The sequence below is a fragment of the Ammospiza nelsoni genome, chromosome 1 (assembly GCF_027579445.1).
Source record: "Ammospiza nelsoni isolate bAmmNel1 chromosome 1, bAmmNel1.pri, whole genome shotgun sequence".
NCBI classification, from domain to species: domain Eukaryota; kingdom Metazoa; phylum Chordata; class Aves; order Passeriformes; family Passerellidae; genus Ammospiza; species Ammospiza nelsoni.
This window is the reverse complement of record NC_080633.1, coordinates 131,427,748-131,449,071: the sequence shown is the minus strand read 5'-3', so window position 1 is coordinate 131,449,071 and position 21,324 is coordinate 131,427,748. Positions and strand designations below refer to the sequence as shown.

The window sequence follows — 21,324 nt, the reverse complement described above, 5'->3', positions numbered from 1 at the left end:
TCAGAGAAAAAATAACCTTTGACTTCGATGGCACCTTTCACTTCAACCAAAGACTTGTGTCCCATGAGGGTGTCATGGAGAAATGACAAGACAAGGACAGGAGAATTTGTCACATGGGGTGGTGAAAATTTGTGATGTAACCCTACAAGCATAGGAGCTTTAGAGATGAACTCCTGACATGTCTCAAAATAGATTCAAGTTTAATTTTATTGAAAGATGCCAATAAAATTATCTCCTGTATTTTCCCTGGTTATTGATTGTGGTGACAATGATAGAAAACAAACTTCAGTGGTCCACTGAGTTCTTGTTCTTCTTCAGGAAAGGTGGTAAAATATGAAATGTTGCATATGCAAGTATTCATAGATAATTAGAAGTTGTAGTACAGCCACAGCATATCACTGCACTTGTTTACAGAGCACTTAGAAGGTCTCCAGCTGCTCTCTTTTAAAGAACCAATTTTCATAGCCTGCTCTCCAAAGCAAAGTTTTGAATAGTCCACTTTCCCAGGATCAAAACGTAAAGTTTTATTTAAAACAAGTTTCAGAATATCATTACACATAGCATATTAATTTGAGGGTATCTGTAAAAAGAAATAGTCCCAGCAATAAGCATAGAAACTATGTTTAAAAATCATCTTTTCCCTTCAGAAAGAGACCGCAGTAAAAATAATGTGAAATGTTTCAATGACTCTTCTTCAAGCACACTGCTTTGAAATGGCTCTAATCTAAAGTGTCTGGAGAGATGGAGTGACAAGGAATTATTAAGTAACAGACAGGAACATTAAAGTGAATAATATGTTCTTACCCAGTAGAGCTACCATCATTAGCAAAACCATGATGTGTTTCACAGCCTTTCTTTTGTAAAAATAGAGGAGAATGCAGAATATTAGAATTTCTAAAATCTGAAAATAAAAGAAAAGAAAGTTAGAGCTGTGAAACTATGTAATGAATGCTTCATTCAAAGTCTTTGAGATGTCACATTCATTTTAGCTGCTCTATATGTTCAAAGCAAAGAATGGCTTTATAAAATATCTTATGCTAAAAAGAAAAATCTATTGACAGTTGACTGAGCCATCAAACAACTGTTGTCATTTATCTTTCCTGTTATAGCAAAAGTTAAACTTTGAGCATTTTTTATATCCTCAGTTTTTCATTACCTCAGTCCAACCCCCTGGTAGCTGCAGGTAGTGGCAGGCAGTGCCAGGCAGCACCAGCTTTGGCTGAACCAGGTCATCACAGCTGGCTCTGTCCATCACCCTTCTCTTGTTCCTCATCATTTCATCATTTCTTCTCTTACTAAAGCTACAATAAAGCTCCACTGTCATCTCCTCCTGCTTAAAAGCAAACCAACCCACCAAGAAGACACATCTGAAAGGAAACAGCCAAGCAAAACAATCAAAAGGACACTGGAGTCCCTGATGGCAGCTCTGGAAGGGGTGCACAGGTCGGTGTACGTGGCCTCCCCTCCCTCCAGGGAAACCCCAAGAGCAGCCATGGTGTAGGGGAGAGATGGCAGTCCTGTGGCCAAACCCAGGGAGATAAATGATGTTTGCTTTTCAGGGCTGCTGTTTAAGTTTACTTAGCTCTGTCAAGTCTCACATGCTGAGCTGGAAATCCAAACAATTAGTTCTCAGTGCTGCCCAGCAGCCTAACTATTCTTCTGTGATTCTCTGCCACTTGGTGACTGACCTACAGGTCATTTTTAATCAGAAGACAAGGGAGAGTCTGTGACAATTAAGTTACACTGCAAGCAGAGTCCATGGCTCCTAACAGGGGCTTACACAGCTGGGGTGCCCCAGCTGCTGCTTAAAATTGTTTTCTGAGAACTACCCAAAACAGACCTTAGTTTCATCACTGATAGTGTGATGTGGTAGTGATAAATATGAAGTCCAGGAATGGGAAGGACATAGATTATATCAGCTTCACATACTCTGTTTAGAGGAAATGAAGGAACTGTACCGGCTTACAATCATCTTTGCTATTACAGCTAATCTCTACTGAGGTCTCCTCAAGCCCACATATCATCAACATTTTTTAATAATCATGTTTTCCATGTTTCTAAGCTCCACCAGAAGGCCCCAAAACAAAATACCACATTGGCTGCCTCAGATGCTTTTCTGGCATATACAGGATGGTCTTCTAGGCACTTCAAAAGAAAAGCAGAAGTGTTTTGAACCTGACTTTGCAGAGATTAAATATTAATGACCCAATTCTTACTATGCTTCTGTTTAGGGAAACCTAAGAGCTTCATCTATGATTTATGTCTTCTGTAGAGATTCCAAGTGCACATAAGCAAAAGAGAAAAAAACAAACTAGAGTAGTCATTCTTGCTCAGACATAATTGTGCTACTGCAGAGACCCAGAAGGTGACTCAAAGTTGTCTTGTGGGAATAGGGGCTATTCTGCAGAATACACCAGTGGAGTGCCACATGGGGATGGTTTACCACCCACAGAGAGCATTTTGAACCATTGGAGCTTTGTATTTCTCAGCAGACCACACTCTGGGGCTACTTTTAGAAAGATTGTTGGACTGTGTTGTACTTCTGTACTGTCTCCTCATTGTATATTTAGACTGGAAATTCTGCAGCTTCTGCTGCACTTTTTGATATCTCAACAGCCAACCTGTGCTAGGCATTTTAAACCAATTTTGAAGAGCTTGTTCCCTGTTCAAAGAGGACGTTTACAGCAGGGTTTGCTTGATCTTTCAGGAGCATACCAGGGTAATCAGGCTGATATCTCAGTCTCTTGTGGAGCCTTTCACTTGTCCCCTTTCTTTGGTCAGAGAAAGCTCAACACAGATGAATGCACGGAATAGAAGGAACATATAAAGTGTTAAATATTGTTGAGACAAGATTTGCTGTGTATTTGCTCTGTCCTTCCGTACAACCTATGCTATACATGCAGAATTAGATGCTGGCTGAGATAGGGAAGAGAAATAAAAGAGAAACAAAGTTCAGAGGTTACCCACAACCTCCTCACAATGTCTCCTAAGAAGAATACAGCACACTCTTCCTACAAATTCAATTGTATTATTGAAAACTTGTCCTGAAATTAAGTTCAAAAAGTCCTCAGGTGGGGAAAAGCCCTTTTCCAGGAATCTGTTGTTTTCAAGAAAGTGTGAATGGCATATCACACAGAAATTTCTGGTGTCACTGAGTGTGGATAGGGAGTTTTCTCTCTCCACCATTTATACATAAATTGGTGAATCAACAATTTAAAATCAGTCTCTAAAATGTCAGGCTACTTTATCATCTATAAGTGGAACTGCATGGTAGAGGGTGATATTCAGTAGAAAAGACAGAGCATTGATGTCCCTATTTTGAACTCCCTCCTCTTACTCTGCTGATTGCATGGACTTCTTGAAGCTCTTGTAGATGCTGAAGCTATCCTTACTGAGTACCCCAAAACTCTTGGGTATTGCCTTCAAAAGCCTCTCTACTGCCTGATTAAAAGTACATGTTGTGTGTCATACAGCGTGAATATTAATTTTTTCCACTGAGCTGAATCAGCATCTTCCAAGATCTTTTAAAGGGCACAAAAAATTGAAAGAGAGTTTAAAATGCACAGCAAATTGAAAGAGAGGATTAATGTGTTTTATGGTAGCATGTGATTTGTGCTTAATCGGTAGTTAATGCATAGTTAGATGCACGTAAAGTCTGCAAGTTGGCTAAAAGATTAAGGTCCTTAAACTGCCTACTCAGTGGCTTTTTAACTGAGATTCCTACTAAGAAAAGCCTGGGCACTAAGACTCTAACTTGAGTGAATCCCTGTTCTAGGAAATAGTAACTGCTTCTGAAGCTCCAATATTGCATTTTTACATTCGGCTGGAGGAAAACATTTTCAGCTCCAGAGGAAAAGAGGGTCAGAAATTCATCCTACTCACTCTGGTCTTGTTCCAGATGTAAATTAAATACATCAAATAAGATATATGGTGTTTGAAGTTTGTTTAAAGACACTTTAATCAAGATGTTATTTTTGTATTTGAATTCTATCTCAGGTTCAGATTAACCTAAGTGGCAGTGAAGTAGGGCACCCCTTCACATCTCAGCTCCACACAAAACTCCTTTCAGCCAGGCTTAAAAACATGGGAATAAAACAGAAAGATATGAAAGACAAAAAGTAGAACAAAGAACACAGCCTGATTTTTAAAATCACAATTCCACCACATTCCAGAAAAGCCCTGAAACTTAGAGGTAAAGGCAGACAAGGTGGCATGAATGCATACACAGGAAATTTAAACAGTACCAATATTTAGGTTTTCCCTCAAGTTCCCCAAATATCAAAATCTTTCCACTCTTGTTAATTCTGCACAATTATGACTTGCCCCTGACATGAAGTTAAAAATTATCTTTTGTAGCTGCACATTTTCAGTTTGGATTCAGTAGGATGATGGGGGACTTTCTCTCCTTTGAAAGTCACACAATTTATCTCCAGGAGCAGTTTTTCTACCACTAATTCATAATGCTATAAAAAGCCCAGTAACCCCAGTTTTCTGAGTAAGGGAGTAGCACAAACCAGATACTCACTGAATATACCAAAAAAGGCCAGCTCACTAAGTAATTCTGCACTTGTCTTGCTGTGAGCTCTTGAGGTACACTTGGAGCAAATGTGACCAACAAGTATATCCCTGTTATTGTCAGCGTTCCTCCTTTAAAGAAAAGGACACGTTACTTTGGCAATACAGTGCTTGGTAGTCGTAGTTATACTTGACTTCCATCTGATCAGGAAATAGTTTCTAGAAGAAACTAGAGAATAGTTTTTATTAGGAAATAGTTTCTAGAAGAAACTAGAAACAATTTAAACAGATCTATACTTAGTCAATTGGATTGCCTTGCATTTGTGGTCTTATCTAGTCTAATTTTTACTAAAGGCTCAAAGAATTTTGGAAATGTGAAAAAAAGTTGTCAGTAAAGCCATGTGAATTAGGGTTCCAATTCAGCAATTCAATTTCAAGTGTGTCACAAAGGAGAATTAATCCTTTGTATTTCCCCCAGGCACAAAGTTCATCACACAAACTTAGCCTAAACTGAAAGGACAAGTTTCCTAATAGTGCAGTCAGCTAGATGATTAACCAGGGTAAATAAACATGACTGTGCCCAAGTCACTGTGGCCACAGAGATGTGCACAAGCCACCAACCTGCCCTGGAAGCATCAGATGCAACACACATGTGCCACTCCAGTGCTCAAGTGAAGCTGTCGTGGGGCCAACATTCTGGCCGCTCCCTGTTGCATTTGCAGATCTATGAACTGTTTTATAAAAGGATGATTTGCAATAGACTGTTCAGCCACTAGGCTGCCAGGGCCCCATTTCAAGGCCGAACTTGCATTATTATGCTTTTAATAAAAATCTGCAAGTTCTGCCTTGTGGACATCTGCCTGTGACAAACACAGATGTTCGCTGAAGTATCAAGATAGAAGTGAGATGATCCCAAGATCATAAACTGTATTGGATTAAGGAAGACATTAGCTAATCAATTTTTCTTCAAGTAATCTTTAAAATTCTTGGTAAAGCTATAAATCGGTGAGGAATGCAGGGCTCAGGAATACAAAACAAAGCACATCCGGAGGGTTTTGTTGGCACTGCTATCTCAAACAGCTCCCTTGGAAAAGCAGAACTGTGTTATATTTATGTGCTTGCAAAACCATCACCATATTTCCCATCGTACAGCTCATTCTTATGGAATGTAGCAACATTGTTAAATCCATCTTGCAAAGTCAAACTCACAGAAATAAAATAAATCAGCTGAATACCAGTTAAAGCAACACACAGTGTTTAAGGCCATAAGGGAAACATGATCAGTGAAGGGAGGAGGGGTTTGAATTTAGCAGCTGAGCTGGCAAACTTGCATTCCAAACCTAAATAAATCGTATATAGTATTCCTGGAACGATACTGAACAGATCTCTCCAACACATTCATGAGAACAGCTGTCCTCACTACAGTTTGGACAATCAAGCCTAGATTTTAGGAGCCCACAGAAATATCAGGTGCCCTGCATCAGGTGCACTGTCCCAGCTGAGGTGGCTTGGTGTAAAGCCCAAACCCTGAAACCTGCTTTTCTCTCACTATTGCTGCATTCAAGGGGAGCAGTCTTGATATGCAAAAAAATCTTGGACACAGGCAAAAAGTTGTCAGGCTTTTACAGTGAAGACCACATTTCCCAGCTGAACACTTGACAATATGATTATTTGTTTTTTGAAGTGATAAAACTAAAACTAAAGGATAGTTATCACTTTAAATTGAGCTTGAATTTTTGTGCAATAGCTATGCAGTAGGAAAAAATATCTTATATTTGAATAAGTAACTCAATAACTTCCCTGATTTTATTAATTCTGTGTTGTACTCATAAAGATAATACTAAAGACAACCTCAGAGGCAAAAATAGAAAATGAAAATAAATTTGAGCAATAAGGGCACATAAGGAATGAATTATGGTTATAAGAGCAGAGGATTTGGGAATACAGTCTTTTCCTCAGGCATTGAAGATTCTCTTCCTTTTTATCACTTTTTCCCAATTTTGAAAGTATCTGCCTTGAAACACTTGCTTGGGAAAGTGGGAGTGTGAAGGTGGGGGGCTGTGTGAGAGTTACAGCTTGCTAAGCATATGGCAGCACACATGTCTAAATTAGCAAATGCTTACTTACCCAATATATCAGCAGTCCTCATGGTCTTCTTTAGGAAAAAGACAGAAATAAATGCACTACCTAGAAGAGATATATAAAGATTTTTATAAATATACATATATTTGTTAGAATATCAAGTGCTACTGTAGAAACCTGCCCTGGGACAAGTTTAAATATATCTCATGGGTGTTGTTGTTGCACCATACCATGATATAAAGAGCCAGCAGTCCACTCCTGCAAGCCACCAAAACTCACTTTCTGTAAGATTTCAGATGTATCCAGCAGGCTCTTACATGGTTGAAAAGATGCAATGCCCTTCTTATTTCCCACCCAGGGGCACTGCTTGAACTGTTCTGATTCAGTCATGTGTGGAAATGTCAGGAAAACTGGGCACTGATCAACCTTACTGTTTCACTGCCCATTTGGCCACCAAGTCACTGTATGGACGTTCTCAAGGCAAATTGCATCATAGAGCAATAAAATTCTCCTTCTTTAGTCTTCAATGTATTAGAAGCTTATAAGCAAAGTAACAGCAGCACAATTGAGAAGAAGAAAGTCACTGCAAGAACGTAGTATTTAGTATGAGCTAAGTGGTCATGATGTCTGCAGACAAACAGGGAGAAACCCCACACGTGTACGGGAACACTCTCCATGGTCTTTCACAGTGACTTGCGCTGAGGAAGGAGAAAACTGTGAGTCCTAGAAATGATTTCCTGTTTTCTGGGAAACACTTTCTCTTGCTCAGCTCTTGCATCTGACCCCTGCCAGCTCCTAGTCCTGCCTCCTCAGGATGGGCAGCAGTGGGGATGAGCAGCAGCAGTGGTTAGGGCAGGTTTTGTGGTTAGCAGCTCAGTGGGGACATGTGCTGGAGAGGAAGGAAGGAATAGCTTGAAATTAGGATGGATGAGACTGGGAGACATGGCTCTAGCCCAGCACACAACAGCTACCTCTAAAAAGAAGAAAAAGAGGCTGGATAAAAGAGATGAGTGAAGTCCTCTGTGAGAGGTGCATCAGCAATGCTAGATTCATTCAGAAACCCCAAAGAAAGACTGCTCAGGAGGAAAGTGAAGGAACACATTGAAACAGTCATGGGATGCTGCTACAAGAGCTCTCTACTTGTCTACAGCATGGTTAATTCTTGAAATAACAGTTCAGCATTTTTACAACTATCTTTGCCTCTTTATTGTTCTCATGGAAAACTTAATCCGTGGTCAGCTAGTAGATGTACTCTAGAAAAATCGAGAGAGGTTCATATCAAGAGGTAAACAGAGAACTGGAATTCAGCATCAGGCCTCTGTTTTCCAGTCAGTAGAAAATCAGAGAGAGCAGAAGTCATACAATTAAACTGTAGCAAGAGTGATGGGGAGCTGTGCACACGAATAAGCACAATAAAAGGATCTTCAACTGAAAATGCCTCACTGAAATTAGGTTGCCTGATATGGTTTTCTTTATTCAATTTTACAGGGATGACTTTGCTGAAGACACTGAAGGTATCCAGGCAACACTGGCAATAGAAGAGCTACCTAGGTTTAGAAAAAAGGGACAAAAACTGGTAAAGAAGCACTATCCAAGATAGTGCAGGAATTAATTACTGCTCTGTCTCCCTGCTCTCACAGCTTTTACAAATCCCACCTCAAACCACTCACCTAGATAGTCTCTGTCACAGCAAAGAGCTGCTGCTTAAAGTACAGATACCCCAGTTATTTTTTTGCTGTTCTTTTTGTTTGTTTGTTTGTTTTGAGTACCCCATGTCTGGACTCTCTGCCTTCAGCAGAGGTCTAGTAAATGCAATTCCACTGTTGGCATCCAGTCTGGGGTAAGATGAGTTATGCCCAAATGCCAGCTTACAGGGATCCCAGCCTCTGAGGCTGGCAGTGGGCACAAGGAGCTGCTGGAATGCAGCCAGGTGATGAAACTTGTCCCTCTGCTTTAATAATGCATTCAAATGCAGCAAGCCCTGTCTCCAGATAGCTGGTATTGCACCAAAGATCATGAGCTTAACAGAATCTATGTATAATTAATACTCTATGAGGAAGAGTAATATGTAGAGGAATCTAAAAATAGGAGAGGTTTTAAGGACACATATTAGACCATCTGGGAGTAGAGAAAAAGCTGCAGTAGGAAGGGAGGCACAACACCAAGGTGAATGAGGCCCAGGAGATACTCTGAACACACAGCACAGCTGTCTCTGGGGTAAGCTGCCAATGCTCCAGTTGCACTCAAGTGAAGAAGAAAAGGAAATGGGGTAAATAAAAGAGAATAAGCAGAGAACAGTTGCACAGATCTGATGAGATGCTAGAAGACATACATGACTGATGAGAAGCCTCACAAACTCTGGCTGTTACCTCCAGAACTAAACTTTAGGTAAGTTATGGTAGCATGGCCAAGAGAATGTGATATTTATTTGACTTTTGTTAGTTTTCTGGGGTCTAAGCTCCCAGGTTTGACCATTGGGTATTCTTCCATATTCTTCAGTTTTCGGGTAGGCTTGAATCAGATTAAAGCAAAGAATCCCAGAGCTGATTGTCTTGTTGCAGATGGGCCAAGAAGGAGGAGTACAAAAGGAGCCTTGGGAATGCAGGCTGGTGTTTGCCAGTTTTGCCTTCTGCTGGCTTTGCAGCCTTTTCTGGCTGGCAGGACAAATGACAGACATCAAAGAGCTCCCCAGGAGCCCAGTGAGAAATCCAGAGCCCTCCCAGCTGCTCTGCTCCTCCTCCTGAGCTCCTCTGTGCTCCCACTCACAAGCCTGGGTGCCCTCAGTTGCTCAGGACATTAACTCCTCCCAAGGAGGCAGTTTAGGCTCTGTGCCAGAGGCCAACACAAACTCTCTGCTCTCTGCAGGGAGGCCTCCAAGCTGATCCTGCTTTGAGCAGGGGCTTGGGTTAGGCACTTCTGGGGTTCCTTCCAACCTGAGTTCTCCTAGGACTTGTGGACTCTTTGCAGGAGAGCACGTGGGCATCCAGAGGCTGATAACTAGGCCTACCAGATATATGAATATAAGCCCTTACTGTATCCCAAATGCAGACCTGCTGAAACTCCCCAGACTCTCCTCTCCTTTCCTACCCTCCCTCAGACCACAGGTGAGGTGTCTTGCATCTTCCCACCTCTCCTCCTCTCTACCAGCGATGTTCTACCCCCATACTTTCCTCCTAGCCTATTTCCCCTTGATTTCACCCCATCACCACAGTGTAAGTTTAATTCCCTACCACTCAGCCCAAATTTTTCCTTTCCCATGCCAGAGCTCTTTTGCTCTTCCTTCACAAAAACTGTGCTTCCTCCTCCTCCACCATTACACTGATGTGAGAAATAAACTATTGAACATTATGTTTCAGTCTGTGAGTGAATAGACTGAGGAACTTGGGCAATTGCTGCGCTGAAAAGTATGAATACATCTTTGCAATTTTTTTTTTGTTTGCTTTCTTTTTTTAAAAAAAACATAGTTATAGAAATTGAAACATAGTTATAGAAATTGAGATCTGTGTCAAAGTGAGGAATAGTTTCCTTCTTGTTGTTTTTTTTTTGGTTGTTTTTTTTTTTTTTTTTTTAAATTGGTTAGCAATAGAATACAACAATACAGAAACCCAGACAAGAAATCGTGTCAAAGCTGGCAGTAGCTTGGGAACAAAACAAGCAATTTATCATTGTTCTGAAGCCTTGCTGGTTTTGAACCATTGTGTTTGGGAATGCAACACATGAACAGCCCCAGGCCTGGATTATCAGCCTTCAAGACATCAAGGCATCCTTGGCATCTGAGAAGACTTGGATACTTTTGGGTGAATTAGAATAATTTTTTAGCTTTTTCACTAATTATTAAGGTAAAATTTCCAAAAGTAGGCAGAGATCCAGCTTCCATTCCCAGTGACAATTGTAGTCTGCTAGATGAAGAGAAGGGCAGAAAATCTGTAGATGATCTGTTAAGGATTAAACATCACAGAACCAGCACATCCTAAGGTAATCCTTGAGTTTGTTTCATGCCTTGATTGCATGCTTGCATTAATACCCATAATTTAGAAGAAGTAAATAGGTCCTTTAAAATGTTTGTATCCACATGACAGAGCCTTTCTTAATGCTCATGAAATTAAAATGGAAAATATGATTTGACACTACATCAAAATCATGATAAATAAAAACTGTTGGGTGGAAAAGCGGGGAAAAGGGTTTGTTCAGGAACTTAATTGTTATCTAAAAATCTTCATCTTTTCATACATCAGCATAAACCAGGCTGGTTTACATTCATTATTGAATGAATATATTAATTATATATTGAATGATCGTATATTCACATATATTGAATAAATATGTATTCATTGCAGCATGTGAACTTCAATGTAAATTGAAAAAAATGAGAAAAAGATTTGAGTTTTTTTATGGTATGCAATTAAGTGACTTGAGGAATGGCTGTAATGGTGCTACACATAGCTCAGTCAGCTGCTCATTCTCTTAGGAGAGTGATCATTCACAATTATCTCCATATGTAGGTTTTCTCCAGCACAAATAAAAATAAAAAGCAGTGTGATGTGTGGGTTCTGCCACTAGCAGACAATGAATGGTGAGAATCCAGCTCACAAAATAACTCCTCTGCTTCCTAGACATGAAAGCTGCAGTTAGAATTGGGTTGTCTTTGTTTCTTTAAGAAAGAGATAACACACAACAGAAGTAAAAGACAGAAAACACATAGTGATTCATGGTATGTATTCTGTGTATTTTGTCCAATCCAGCCATAAAAAACTCAAGTGTGTGTGCATGATTTTTTCCTATGCAAAACTATTTCACTATAATTCACTATTGAGATGTTTTCCTAATACTCAAGCCATTTATGAATATGATCTTTTTACCTCTTGCTTTTACTGTCTAATTTTACTCTAAATAGTTTTTGTAACAATTGTTTGTAACAGTTATATACATATATAACTGTTCATAGCAGTTAATAACAATATTATTATATTCTTTCTTTTCCTCTTTTCAATTTCTAGATGAGCTTTATGCACTATTTAAAAAGACTAATGCTCTCCTTACAAACGCAAAGACTGCTTGCACTACTGTCTTCTCCAACAGTTTTCAAAAAAAAATCCACAAAATTTCATATTTGCTTTAAATGTTAATTCTCTTAAGCTTAACAGATTCAGTCAGGTAAAGGCATTTAAACTCACCCATGCAGAAGAACACTTCACCAGTGGTCTGGATGAAATACCAAGGGAAGAGAACTAGATATGACTCGAAGACTATTGCACCTCTCTAGTTTGTGCAACAATATTTCACTTTGAGACCAAGCATTTACTCTGTATTATGCAATTTAAGGGTGTGCTTCCATCTAATCAAGCAGTTTAAGCTCACCCAGCTGATGTTCCCCTAAATCATTTGAGCAGTGCTCCAGTTATGAGGATGCAGTTGCTGGCAGTCACATCCCAAGATGTGACCTCAGAATATGCTTTATGTGAACAGACTCTCAGCCTGTCTTCCAAGCTGAAATGATTCAGGACCCTCCCAGTACTGAAAACTTGAAGATGCTTCAATCCATCCCCAAACAGAACCTATTGTGATCTGCCACAGAGTCAGCAAAATCTGGAGAGACGATGACTTACATGGTGTATTTAATTGCTGCAGCTCAAATGACACCTGGGAACAAATTCATTACATCTAATTGACTTCTAAAACCTATTCTTAGTTTATATGATGGAGATTAATGCTGCACTGAATACAAAGAAAGACATTACAGATACCTCTTGACAGCTGTCTTGCACACTGAACCTGTAACATTCCTAACACAATCAAAGATTAGTACTGGAAAAGTGGTGAACAAAACATGAAACATTTTTTCCCATCTGAGAAACTGCTCAAAAGAGAGACCATTAAGGTGAGCTTAATTCTGGAACCTGGATTATAGGACATACACACTGCAGAGAGAAGGAAAAACCCGGAATATCCTTTTTTTTTGCTTTTTCTAGACAAGTACAAATCAAGTATTTTAAAGAAGAGTTTAGTGCATGCTTCCTAGGTATCATTAGTAACAGAGTCCTCAGAATTCCAAGTTCTTAGGCCACAAAGATGTAACATTACAGTGTGCAGGAGAAATCCATTTCTACAAGAGTATCTGAGAATCTTCCTAAAGTATCTCAGGAATATAACTTTTCAAAGCCTGAAGCCTCCCACTGCTGTTTACAGGAGCATATAAAAATGCACAGGGATCTTAACAATGTCAGGCTGGGTGAGGCAAGTGTAAAACAACTCCCCACAGAATGGTGAACACTGCAGAAGAAATGGTCTCCAATGCCACTGACTCTTCCTCACCTTTCCCATCCCCAAGTCATTTCTGCAGGCAAAAGCAAGATGATGAGCTAAAAACCACTGCAACCTAAAATTACCCAAGCTACGTGTAAAACATGAGCTTTACTTTTTAAGTATAGGAAGTTTCTTAATGATCACATCAAACATGTATTACTCCTCCACTTTTAAATTAAAAATTTACTAATTTCTCCTCTTGAAGAAAACAACTGCTGTCTTCTCACACTATTTAAAACCCCGAACAGATGTAGAGCTTGCATCATTGCAACCACACACAGAAATACTTCCACTGTGTAGGAAGAAAAATATATAGTTTTCTCTCTTAATTCTAAAAAAAAAAAAAAAAAAAAAAAATTAAATCTCTTGGCACTATGCCAATTCATGATCTTTGGTGCTCTATTCTTTTAAAAACAAGACACTGGAACAATCCAGCTCAATAGAAAAAGGCACAAAGTTTTCACTATTTAATTGATACCAGGTTAAGTGCAACATCCAGTTGGATGTAGTTAAATGTGGTGGCAGAGCATAATAGATGTTGGCTCCATCTATTTTTAAGACGCTTCCCGTCTCAAAAGTCTGGATATGTATGATGGGTACAGCCCAAATCCATTCTGGGCAGAGACTCCAGTCTGCCTTCTCCTCCTCCAAACCCTGGTTTCCAAGCAAAGGAAACTCCCTGCAAACCCAGAGACCTGCAGAGAATCCCCTGGATGCCTGGACGTACTGCAAAGAACATTTCTCCCCAGCACACCATATGTCCTGCATTTCCAATGGCACTGAGAGTCAGCCCTTACCATATGGACATGTTGACACTGAATTTGGGAACAAAATGCTTCTCAGAAGGTTGGACTTGGGGTTCAGGTATGCATTTGGAGTTTGTTATCAAGTACTTAATTTGTTCATTAAAAAAAAATTAATTTATGAAAGACATTCAACAATACCACAAAAAAACCTGTGAGCTAGACTCTGCAAAGGCCACTCCCACCACTTAAAAGTGGTCACAACTTAATGAGAAAACTATTTCTCGATCTTTTAAACTGGAAAACCTGCTGCCTAAACTACCCTTGGTGCAGTTGCTAGCAGATGATGCACACATGACTTGGGCAGTTCGTCACTGCCCTAAATGATGAATTCTTTTAAAACTGAAGGGATGCTCTCTCTCTGGCTTTAATTTCAGAAGACAGGAATGTATCTTGTAGTAGGAAGTGTTACTGGGAAGTTATTGCTATAATTGACTGTCTGCACGATTTTTACTTGCTCTTCCTCAAGGGAATGTTTGCTAGACTAAATAAAATTTCAGATATTTCTATTGTTTGGGCTGTGAAATGGACACTGTCAGCTGATTTATGGGAATGGAATATAAGATATTAAAGTGCTTTCTGGGATCTTACAGAATAAGCATTCTGGGACAGTTTAAAAAAATAAAATAGATGAGAATCTTGGTAAGACATAACAGTTAGGATCATGGTTTCTTGGTATTTGTTGTAAGTGAGGGAAGTGTAGAATGAAGGAATCACCAGATGCAACATTTCTTCACTTTTTGCAAAAGCAAAGAAGGAATCTACTTGGATAAAAATCTACCCTAAATGTGATCTTATTTTTTTCACTTTAATAAATATTGTGATTTTTCTTTCTACTCACTGCTTTTTGCTTTTTCTTTCTAGTTTTCTATATTTGCATTTTATTCAGTTTGGACAACAAATGAGATTAGCCAATGTTCTTTGATGTTCAGAGAAGTTCTGACAATGCCTACAATTGTTACAGATATAACTACTGCCACCAAAATCACACTGGGACATGTCATATTAATTTACATTTTCATCTCAGATAATATGTCATTCCTTTCTTTGAGAACTCTCTCCTACTATGATGAACTAACATGGCTTTATATCTGAAATTCTGCAATAGAATTTAACATTGAAGGTTGGGATAAATTGCCTGCAGTTTCCTTTTCCTTCTCTCTCTGCTAAATTGAACCTATATATTGTGAGCTGCTTCCTTTCACTACAGCTAGGCAGTCCACTGGGAAGGCATTTCATCTTTTCTACCTTCCCATGGAGAGCCACTCACTGCAGTGTCACTTCCAAGCATGCAACTGGTAGCTGGAGACCATGCAATGTAATCACTTGCCAATAGCAAGTAAATGAGCTCCAGCATATTCAGAACTGTTGGGATCTCTCAGTCCTGGATGATTCAGCTGTGGATGTGAAGTGACCAGGTTAAGGGATGTAGCTGCACCCTGTATTCCTGTTTTTACAGCTTCTGGGCAATATTGCCCTGTCCACCCTGCTTTACACTAGCACAACATAAAGACATATTTTCAAATGTGTGTCACTTTGTCAAAGAAACAGACATCTCATACCTGAGCACCTTAATAACAAAAACCTCCACATGAAGTAAAGAGTGAGATCCTATCACTTCAGCTAAAGTCCAATTAATCTGAACGTAAAGGAACAAATGAACATGTTTAATAATGTCCATAAATGTACTAAACATTTCTGGAAATTTCTAGGCCCTTTCTGTCACACACCACAGAGTGTCAAGCAAGTTTGCCCACATCATAATGAATCACGGTGAACAGGCAGCAGACACCACTTGGTGTGATGGTAACACAGAAAATGTACTCAGGATCAGAGCACAGCTCTGAGCATGCAGCAGGATGCCAGTCCCCCTCTTTGGGGGCTTGCAGAACTGGCAGCCCTTACAGCACTGGGCAGGAGCTAGCAGAGCACAGCGACACAAAAGACAAAACCATGGAAAAAGAAATATATTAGAAGAGTCTTTGATTTAAGTAGACAGTTTTTGTCAAACTGTCAGCTCATGTAATTATATTAATAATTTCTTTTCAAACCACGACATTAACATTTTCTCTTGTGTTCCTGCTGCAGTTTCTGTGATATCATTCCTCTAGCCAGAAGCAAGCATTGAAGCACATACCCGAGCAAGAAATGGCAAATGGTCTCACCTATGACAGAAACAGATCCCAGTGGAGCCACCAGAGCGATGGGGGCGAGGGCATAGGCTGAGAAAGTGCCCAGCTCTGCCAGCCCCAGGAGGGCAATGCCACAGCACCACAGCTTGCTCCTGTAGCACGGCTCCGGCTCTGCCCGGCAAGCCAGCCGCAGGTGAGCGCATTTCTAGAAAAGGAATTACCAGGAACAGGCGTGAATAGAAAAACTTCCATTGTGTTCTTATGTCTGACAAAAGTGGAATAATTAGGGGGCTGTCAACTTCAAGTTCCAGGTGCATCAAGGTTTTCTTTTTAAACATGACTTTGAGCTTGTTGCTGCAGAGCTTTGTGTTAACTCAGTGCTGCTTCAGATGTGCTTTCTTAGCCATGCTGGAAAGGGCTGAAAATTTAGGCCTCTGAAAAAACCTGAAAAATGCTAAGTGAACACTGGCTAGTGCTTCCTAGCTATCACTGCACACATCTGCTCCTGTCCCAAACCAAAGCTCAGCAGTTGTGCTCTGAATCTGGAAACACTCAAAGGCAGGAGATGGGGCCAAATCAGAACTGTGGCAACAAACTGGGACAGGGGAACAGACAACAGGGTGTTCCTGTCTGTGAAACCTATCCTCACCACAAATATACTTTCAAAATGAAAAAGGCAGCACTTACTCACATCTTCTGTAGGGAGGACTCTAAATTAATTAAATAGAATTTATGATTTGGCTACAGTCTCCTGTTTGACCTTAGAAGGAGATCGTAAGTATAGCATTATTTTCTAAAGAATATGTTATACCAGTTAGCAAAGGTATAATATATACTCAAGTAATACTTCATGAACACTTCATGTTACATGAAGAAGGCATCATTGGCACAAGTTGTAATTGTTTTTTCTCTGGCTGTACAGCAAGAATGTGTATATAGCAAGACAATTTGTCTTTTATCACACTGATCCTCTGAAACAGAGTCCAGGCAGTCTCTATTAAGAAAGTGTCATAACTGAGAATGATGCAATGTTCTGTAGATTATATTTTCCTTTCTTATATTCTGCAGATTATATTTTCCTTTCTCAAATTACTCTCCAGCCTGTCTGCACATGGGTCAAAAAAGGTGGAAATCAAATGATACAGTTATTACAGTACAAATAGTGGTAAAAGAATTTTTTTTCTCCATCACTTGAAATTTGATTTTAGAAGTCTCCCTGCAGAGCCCGGGGAGGTTGCAAAGGATTTTCCTCATACTCCCATCCTTCTCTGTAGGCTACTTGACAGAGCATGGGACAAACAGCAATGTCTGTGATAGCCCATAGTCCTAGTCAGTGCTCTTGTTGAGATGCAGCACTTTGTTGCAGCTTTGTGCTGTGGAACGTGTTCAGGGGATGAAATTCTAGAAGAAAGTTTAGCCCTCCAAGAAAAAAAACTTGTGCCACCCATCCAAAATGGATTTTCCATTTTTATAAACAAAGAAACCCCAATAAAGATACAAATTAAATTAATAGTAAATAATACTAAATTATTATTCAAGAATCCAAGTGTCTGCCAAAAATTAAATAGGACAGATTCTTAACTGAATCCTGAGGGGTATTTTCACCCCAGATTCTTGTAGGATTAACTTTTGAGACTGAAAAGATGTGCAGCAAACAGAGGAAGGCGAGCTCAGCAACTCCCCTACAGCCTTCTTTCTCCAGATGTCTGTCTTCTTTGCACAGTGATGTGTGCAAATGGTATTTAGGTGGAGGCTGTTTATAACTCAGCTGAAATTGCAAATGATGAGCTGCTCTTTAGTAGACAACCTGCTAGAGGGAAGAGAAACAGGATAATGGACTACATGGTCAGAAAGGGACAGAACAAAAAAATTTGGCCTGCCAAGTTAATAGGATGTGAAAATAAATGTTGAGATCTAGGGAAAGTCGTTCTTCATATTTAGAAGATATTGTTACTAAATGGAGGAAAACCCAATTTAAAGGATAAAAAAAATCAGTTAAATTTTTCTGTCATATGGCAATGAGAACCATTGGGTTTCCCTAATCAGCATTTAAAAAGCTGATAGTTCAAATCCAGTAAGAGCTGTTATGATTACAAGTCAATGGAAGTCTGCTTGTATGCCTTGGTACATCCCCTTGCAAAGCATCTACTTTGGCACCCAGTAGCCTCAGCAGACAAAAGATATGAACTCTGAACAACCTCATTATTATGGACAGACTGAATTTCCACTTCACCTTCACTTTTCTTCACTTCACCTCTATCTTTCCAGTTCAACTTCAGAGGTTTTCCTAGAGCCTGTCCTAGCACTGTCACCACCTGCAGGTTGGAATTCCTGTTGGAAAGGCAGGAGTCATTTCAACTTGCCTACCTCCTCTGGCTAAACAGGTTTCTTTCTATGGGATTGTCCAGCTAATGATGTTTAAATAGAAAGGAATCACTGAAGAACCTTCTAGCTTTAATAAATCGGATTACTATGAACAGAAACTTTCATATTCCACAAGTTTTTGTTTCATTCTTTACAGAAAAAGCAAGAAGTAGCTTTATATGAGACCAGCACAACTTCTAAAATACTAGCTAGCAAAAATACTTCTGAACAATTTACACAACGTCTTCTATGCTTTAAAAACTTTTGTTAGAAGACCTCAAAATACAACTAAGCCTACAAGATACAGACTATAATGAAAAATGTAACTTTCTACTGAGTATGTACTCTAACTATTAAAACAAAGTCTTTTATAATTGACATCCTACAATGCTTTACCACAGTTGTAAGGACAACACCTTCCTTTACTTTTATGATTTAAATAGTGTTTACTCAGATTATTTTATCTTAATTGCAGAAGAAGAACTAAATTGGCCAAAGTTGTTTTGGGGTCCAATATTGTAAAAACCCTTGTGTCTGTATGCATTTATGGAACAGGTCCTCAGGGAGCTGACTCAGAAAGGTGCCAGCCTTGATCTGCTGCCTGTCAGCTCTCGTGAGTGACATGGTGACCGGCACCGTCTTGGCCACAGAGACCACGAAATGATCAAGCTTAAAATCCTTGTTGAAGGGGGAAAAGAGCAGCAAAACCTCAGCTCTGGACATAAGGAGAGCAGAGTTTAGGCTGCTCAAGGACCTAGTTAGAAAAGTCCCCTGGGAAATGTTTCAGTAGTGCTGGGGTCTGTCAGTGCTGGTCACTTTTCAAACATCACCTTCCAAGGGCACAGGAGCAGCAATTCCCCAGTGTCAGAAGTCAAGCAGAAGGCTGGCTTGGTGAACAGGGATCTTCTTTTGGGTCTAAGGCAAAAAAGGAAGGTGTGTGCCCAGTGGAAGCAAGGTCAGGTGACCTGGAAGAATAAGAGATGCAGCTTGCCACTGTAGGGAGAAAACTCATGCAGCTAAACATCAGCTGGATTGGAAGCTGACCAGAAAAGTGGGAGACAGTAAGAAGTTCTTTCAAATACATTAATGGCAAAAGGCAGCATAGAAATAACATCACCTGTTACAGGATGTGGATGGGCACCTCACAAACAGGGACATGGACAAGGCAGAGGTGTTTAATGCATTCTTTGCCTCTGTCTTCAGCACAGATGATGGATCAAGGGGGTCTCAGTGCTCTGAGCTGGAGGACCATGGCTGTGAGAATGAGCAAATCCCAGCTGACCCTGAACTTGTGCAGGATCTACTCCTCCAGCTGGATCCCTAAAAATCTACAGGGCCTGATGGGATTCACCCGAGAATCTTTGAAGAAATAGCTGATGTCATTGCAAAATCTCTCTTGATTTTGATCTCTCAGCTGACTGGAAGCTGGTGAACATTCTTCCAGTTTTCAAGAAGGAGAACCCTCAAAAATTCCTGTCAGTCAGACAGGAATCAGAATTGAGACCCGTTAGTCTCAATTTAGTGCCAGCAAAATCATAGAAAAGATTATTTTGGGAGGTACTGTAAAACACCTCGAGGTCAACAGAGTCATTAGTCACAGCCAGCACAGCTTCATGAGGAGAAAGTTCTGCTTGTCAAACCTGACTTCCTTCTGTAACACAGTAACCCACCTTGCTGATCTAGGAAAGCCTTGGACTTCAGCAAAGCTTTTAATACTGTCTCTTATAGTACCCTTCCTTAATCTCAGGTTCAATGGGACCACAAGTGACTCACAGCTGGTGTTTCTTTCTGGCACATTGAAAGGAGGAGGAATTGTGAATATTTCTTCTATTCCTGTATGACAATCACAGCACAGAACAGGCTGAGAGCTCCCAACAATTCCCAACTCCCAGCAATTATAGCAGGGCAATGCTAGATTACAGTTCATGAAAGAGAGAAGGTTTAAAAAATGCAACAAAAGTTGCATTTTGAATTTCATTAAAACCAAACTGCAATGTAAGTACTTGCTAAGCATAAACAACTCTGAATAAAGAGAAACCATATCATACCTGTATATTCAAGGAGACACTGATGAGAAAATTTGAAGCAGCAGCAAGTAAAACTCCAAACAGCTGAGTCTGCAAATCACAAGGCAAAGAAATACAAAAACACTTATTAGTTTAAGAAGAGCAGTATAATGTGGTTTTCTGATAGCACATTATGACCCAATCAAAACCACATTATTGTACTTCTCAGTCACTGAGTTCATGCTGCAGTGAGTAAAGTGGTAAGGAATGCCTCTGCATAGTTGACTACGGCTTAAGTAATAAACAAGTGGGAAGGGAAAGGCATGCTGGTTTTGCTGTCCTTCAGTAGAACACCTTCTTAAATCTCATGGAAGACAAAACTAGGCAGTTGAAAACCACAAACAGGGTCTTTTCCCCCCAAAAAGGACCTAGTTTTCTACATTATCCAGAAGGAAAAGCATCAGCGATCAAACCATTGGATAATTGTGTTCCTATTGGACACCTATTTGACAGGGCAGCCAGGAACATAAGTGTCCTGAAAGTGTCTTTAATGTATTGTGTTATTTCATTATAAAAATTCCTAATCAGACTGTCTAAATTTCACTAAGATTTGCAAGCTTTCTATGAAGCCAAGAAATTAAAAACACTCAAGCAGGATTCATTATTTTGGAAAGAAGTCATTTAAAGATGCCATTTCAGCAAGGTCAAACAACATGTACTTGACAGAGCTCCCTGTCCACTGTCAAAAAGTTCTAGCACATTGCAAGCCATCCTAAGTGTATTAAAAACCCATTCAAGGTCACTTCTCTAGTGCTGTGAGGAGCCCCATTAGCTTGTAGAGAAGAGAACCATAACCATCAGTTTTTATAAACAAGGTCACAGTAATATAACCCAGCATAACAACAGTTTCCAGGCTGTAAAGCAGCATCCAACTCTGTGCTTACAGCCTCATGTTTCATGCTTACCCAAAAGGTTCCTGGGCAGCTCGGAACAGGCAATGCCTACCACCACAGAGACTGCTGCCCCTCAACATTTATAAAGAGCTACATGTTCCAAAAGCACTTGGAGGCGGGATTGTTGTTGTGGCTAGATAGTTCCCAGACTAAGCAAAGGCATCCC

The 21,324-nt window shown here is 39.9% G+C and overlaps 1 protein-coding gene across 1 annotated transcript in view; it reads right to left on the bottom strand.

Annotated features, from left to right (window-relative positions):
• NIPAL2 (NIPA like domain containing 2) overlaps nucleotides 1–21,324 on the bottom strand; it is a 49,914-nt gene that overhangs the window by 12,025 nt on the left and 16,565 nt on the right. Inside the window, exons 2-6 of the mRNA XM_059478755.1 lie at nucleotides 20,248–20,316; nucleotides 15,869–16,040; nucleotides 6,643–6,702; nucleotides 4,526–4,647; nucleotides 805–901 (exon numbers count right to left, since the gene is read on the bottom strand). Coding sequence (XP_059334738.1) covers nucleotides 805–901; nucleotides 4,526–4,647; nucleotides 6,643–6,702; nucleotides 15,869–16,040; nucleotides 20,248–20,316 — 520 coding nt within the window. The remainder of the gene's footprint in view (nucleotides 1–804; nucleotides 902–4,525; nucleotides 4,648–6,642; nucleotides 6,703–15,868; nucleotides 16,041–20,247; nucleotides 20,317–21,324) is intronic.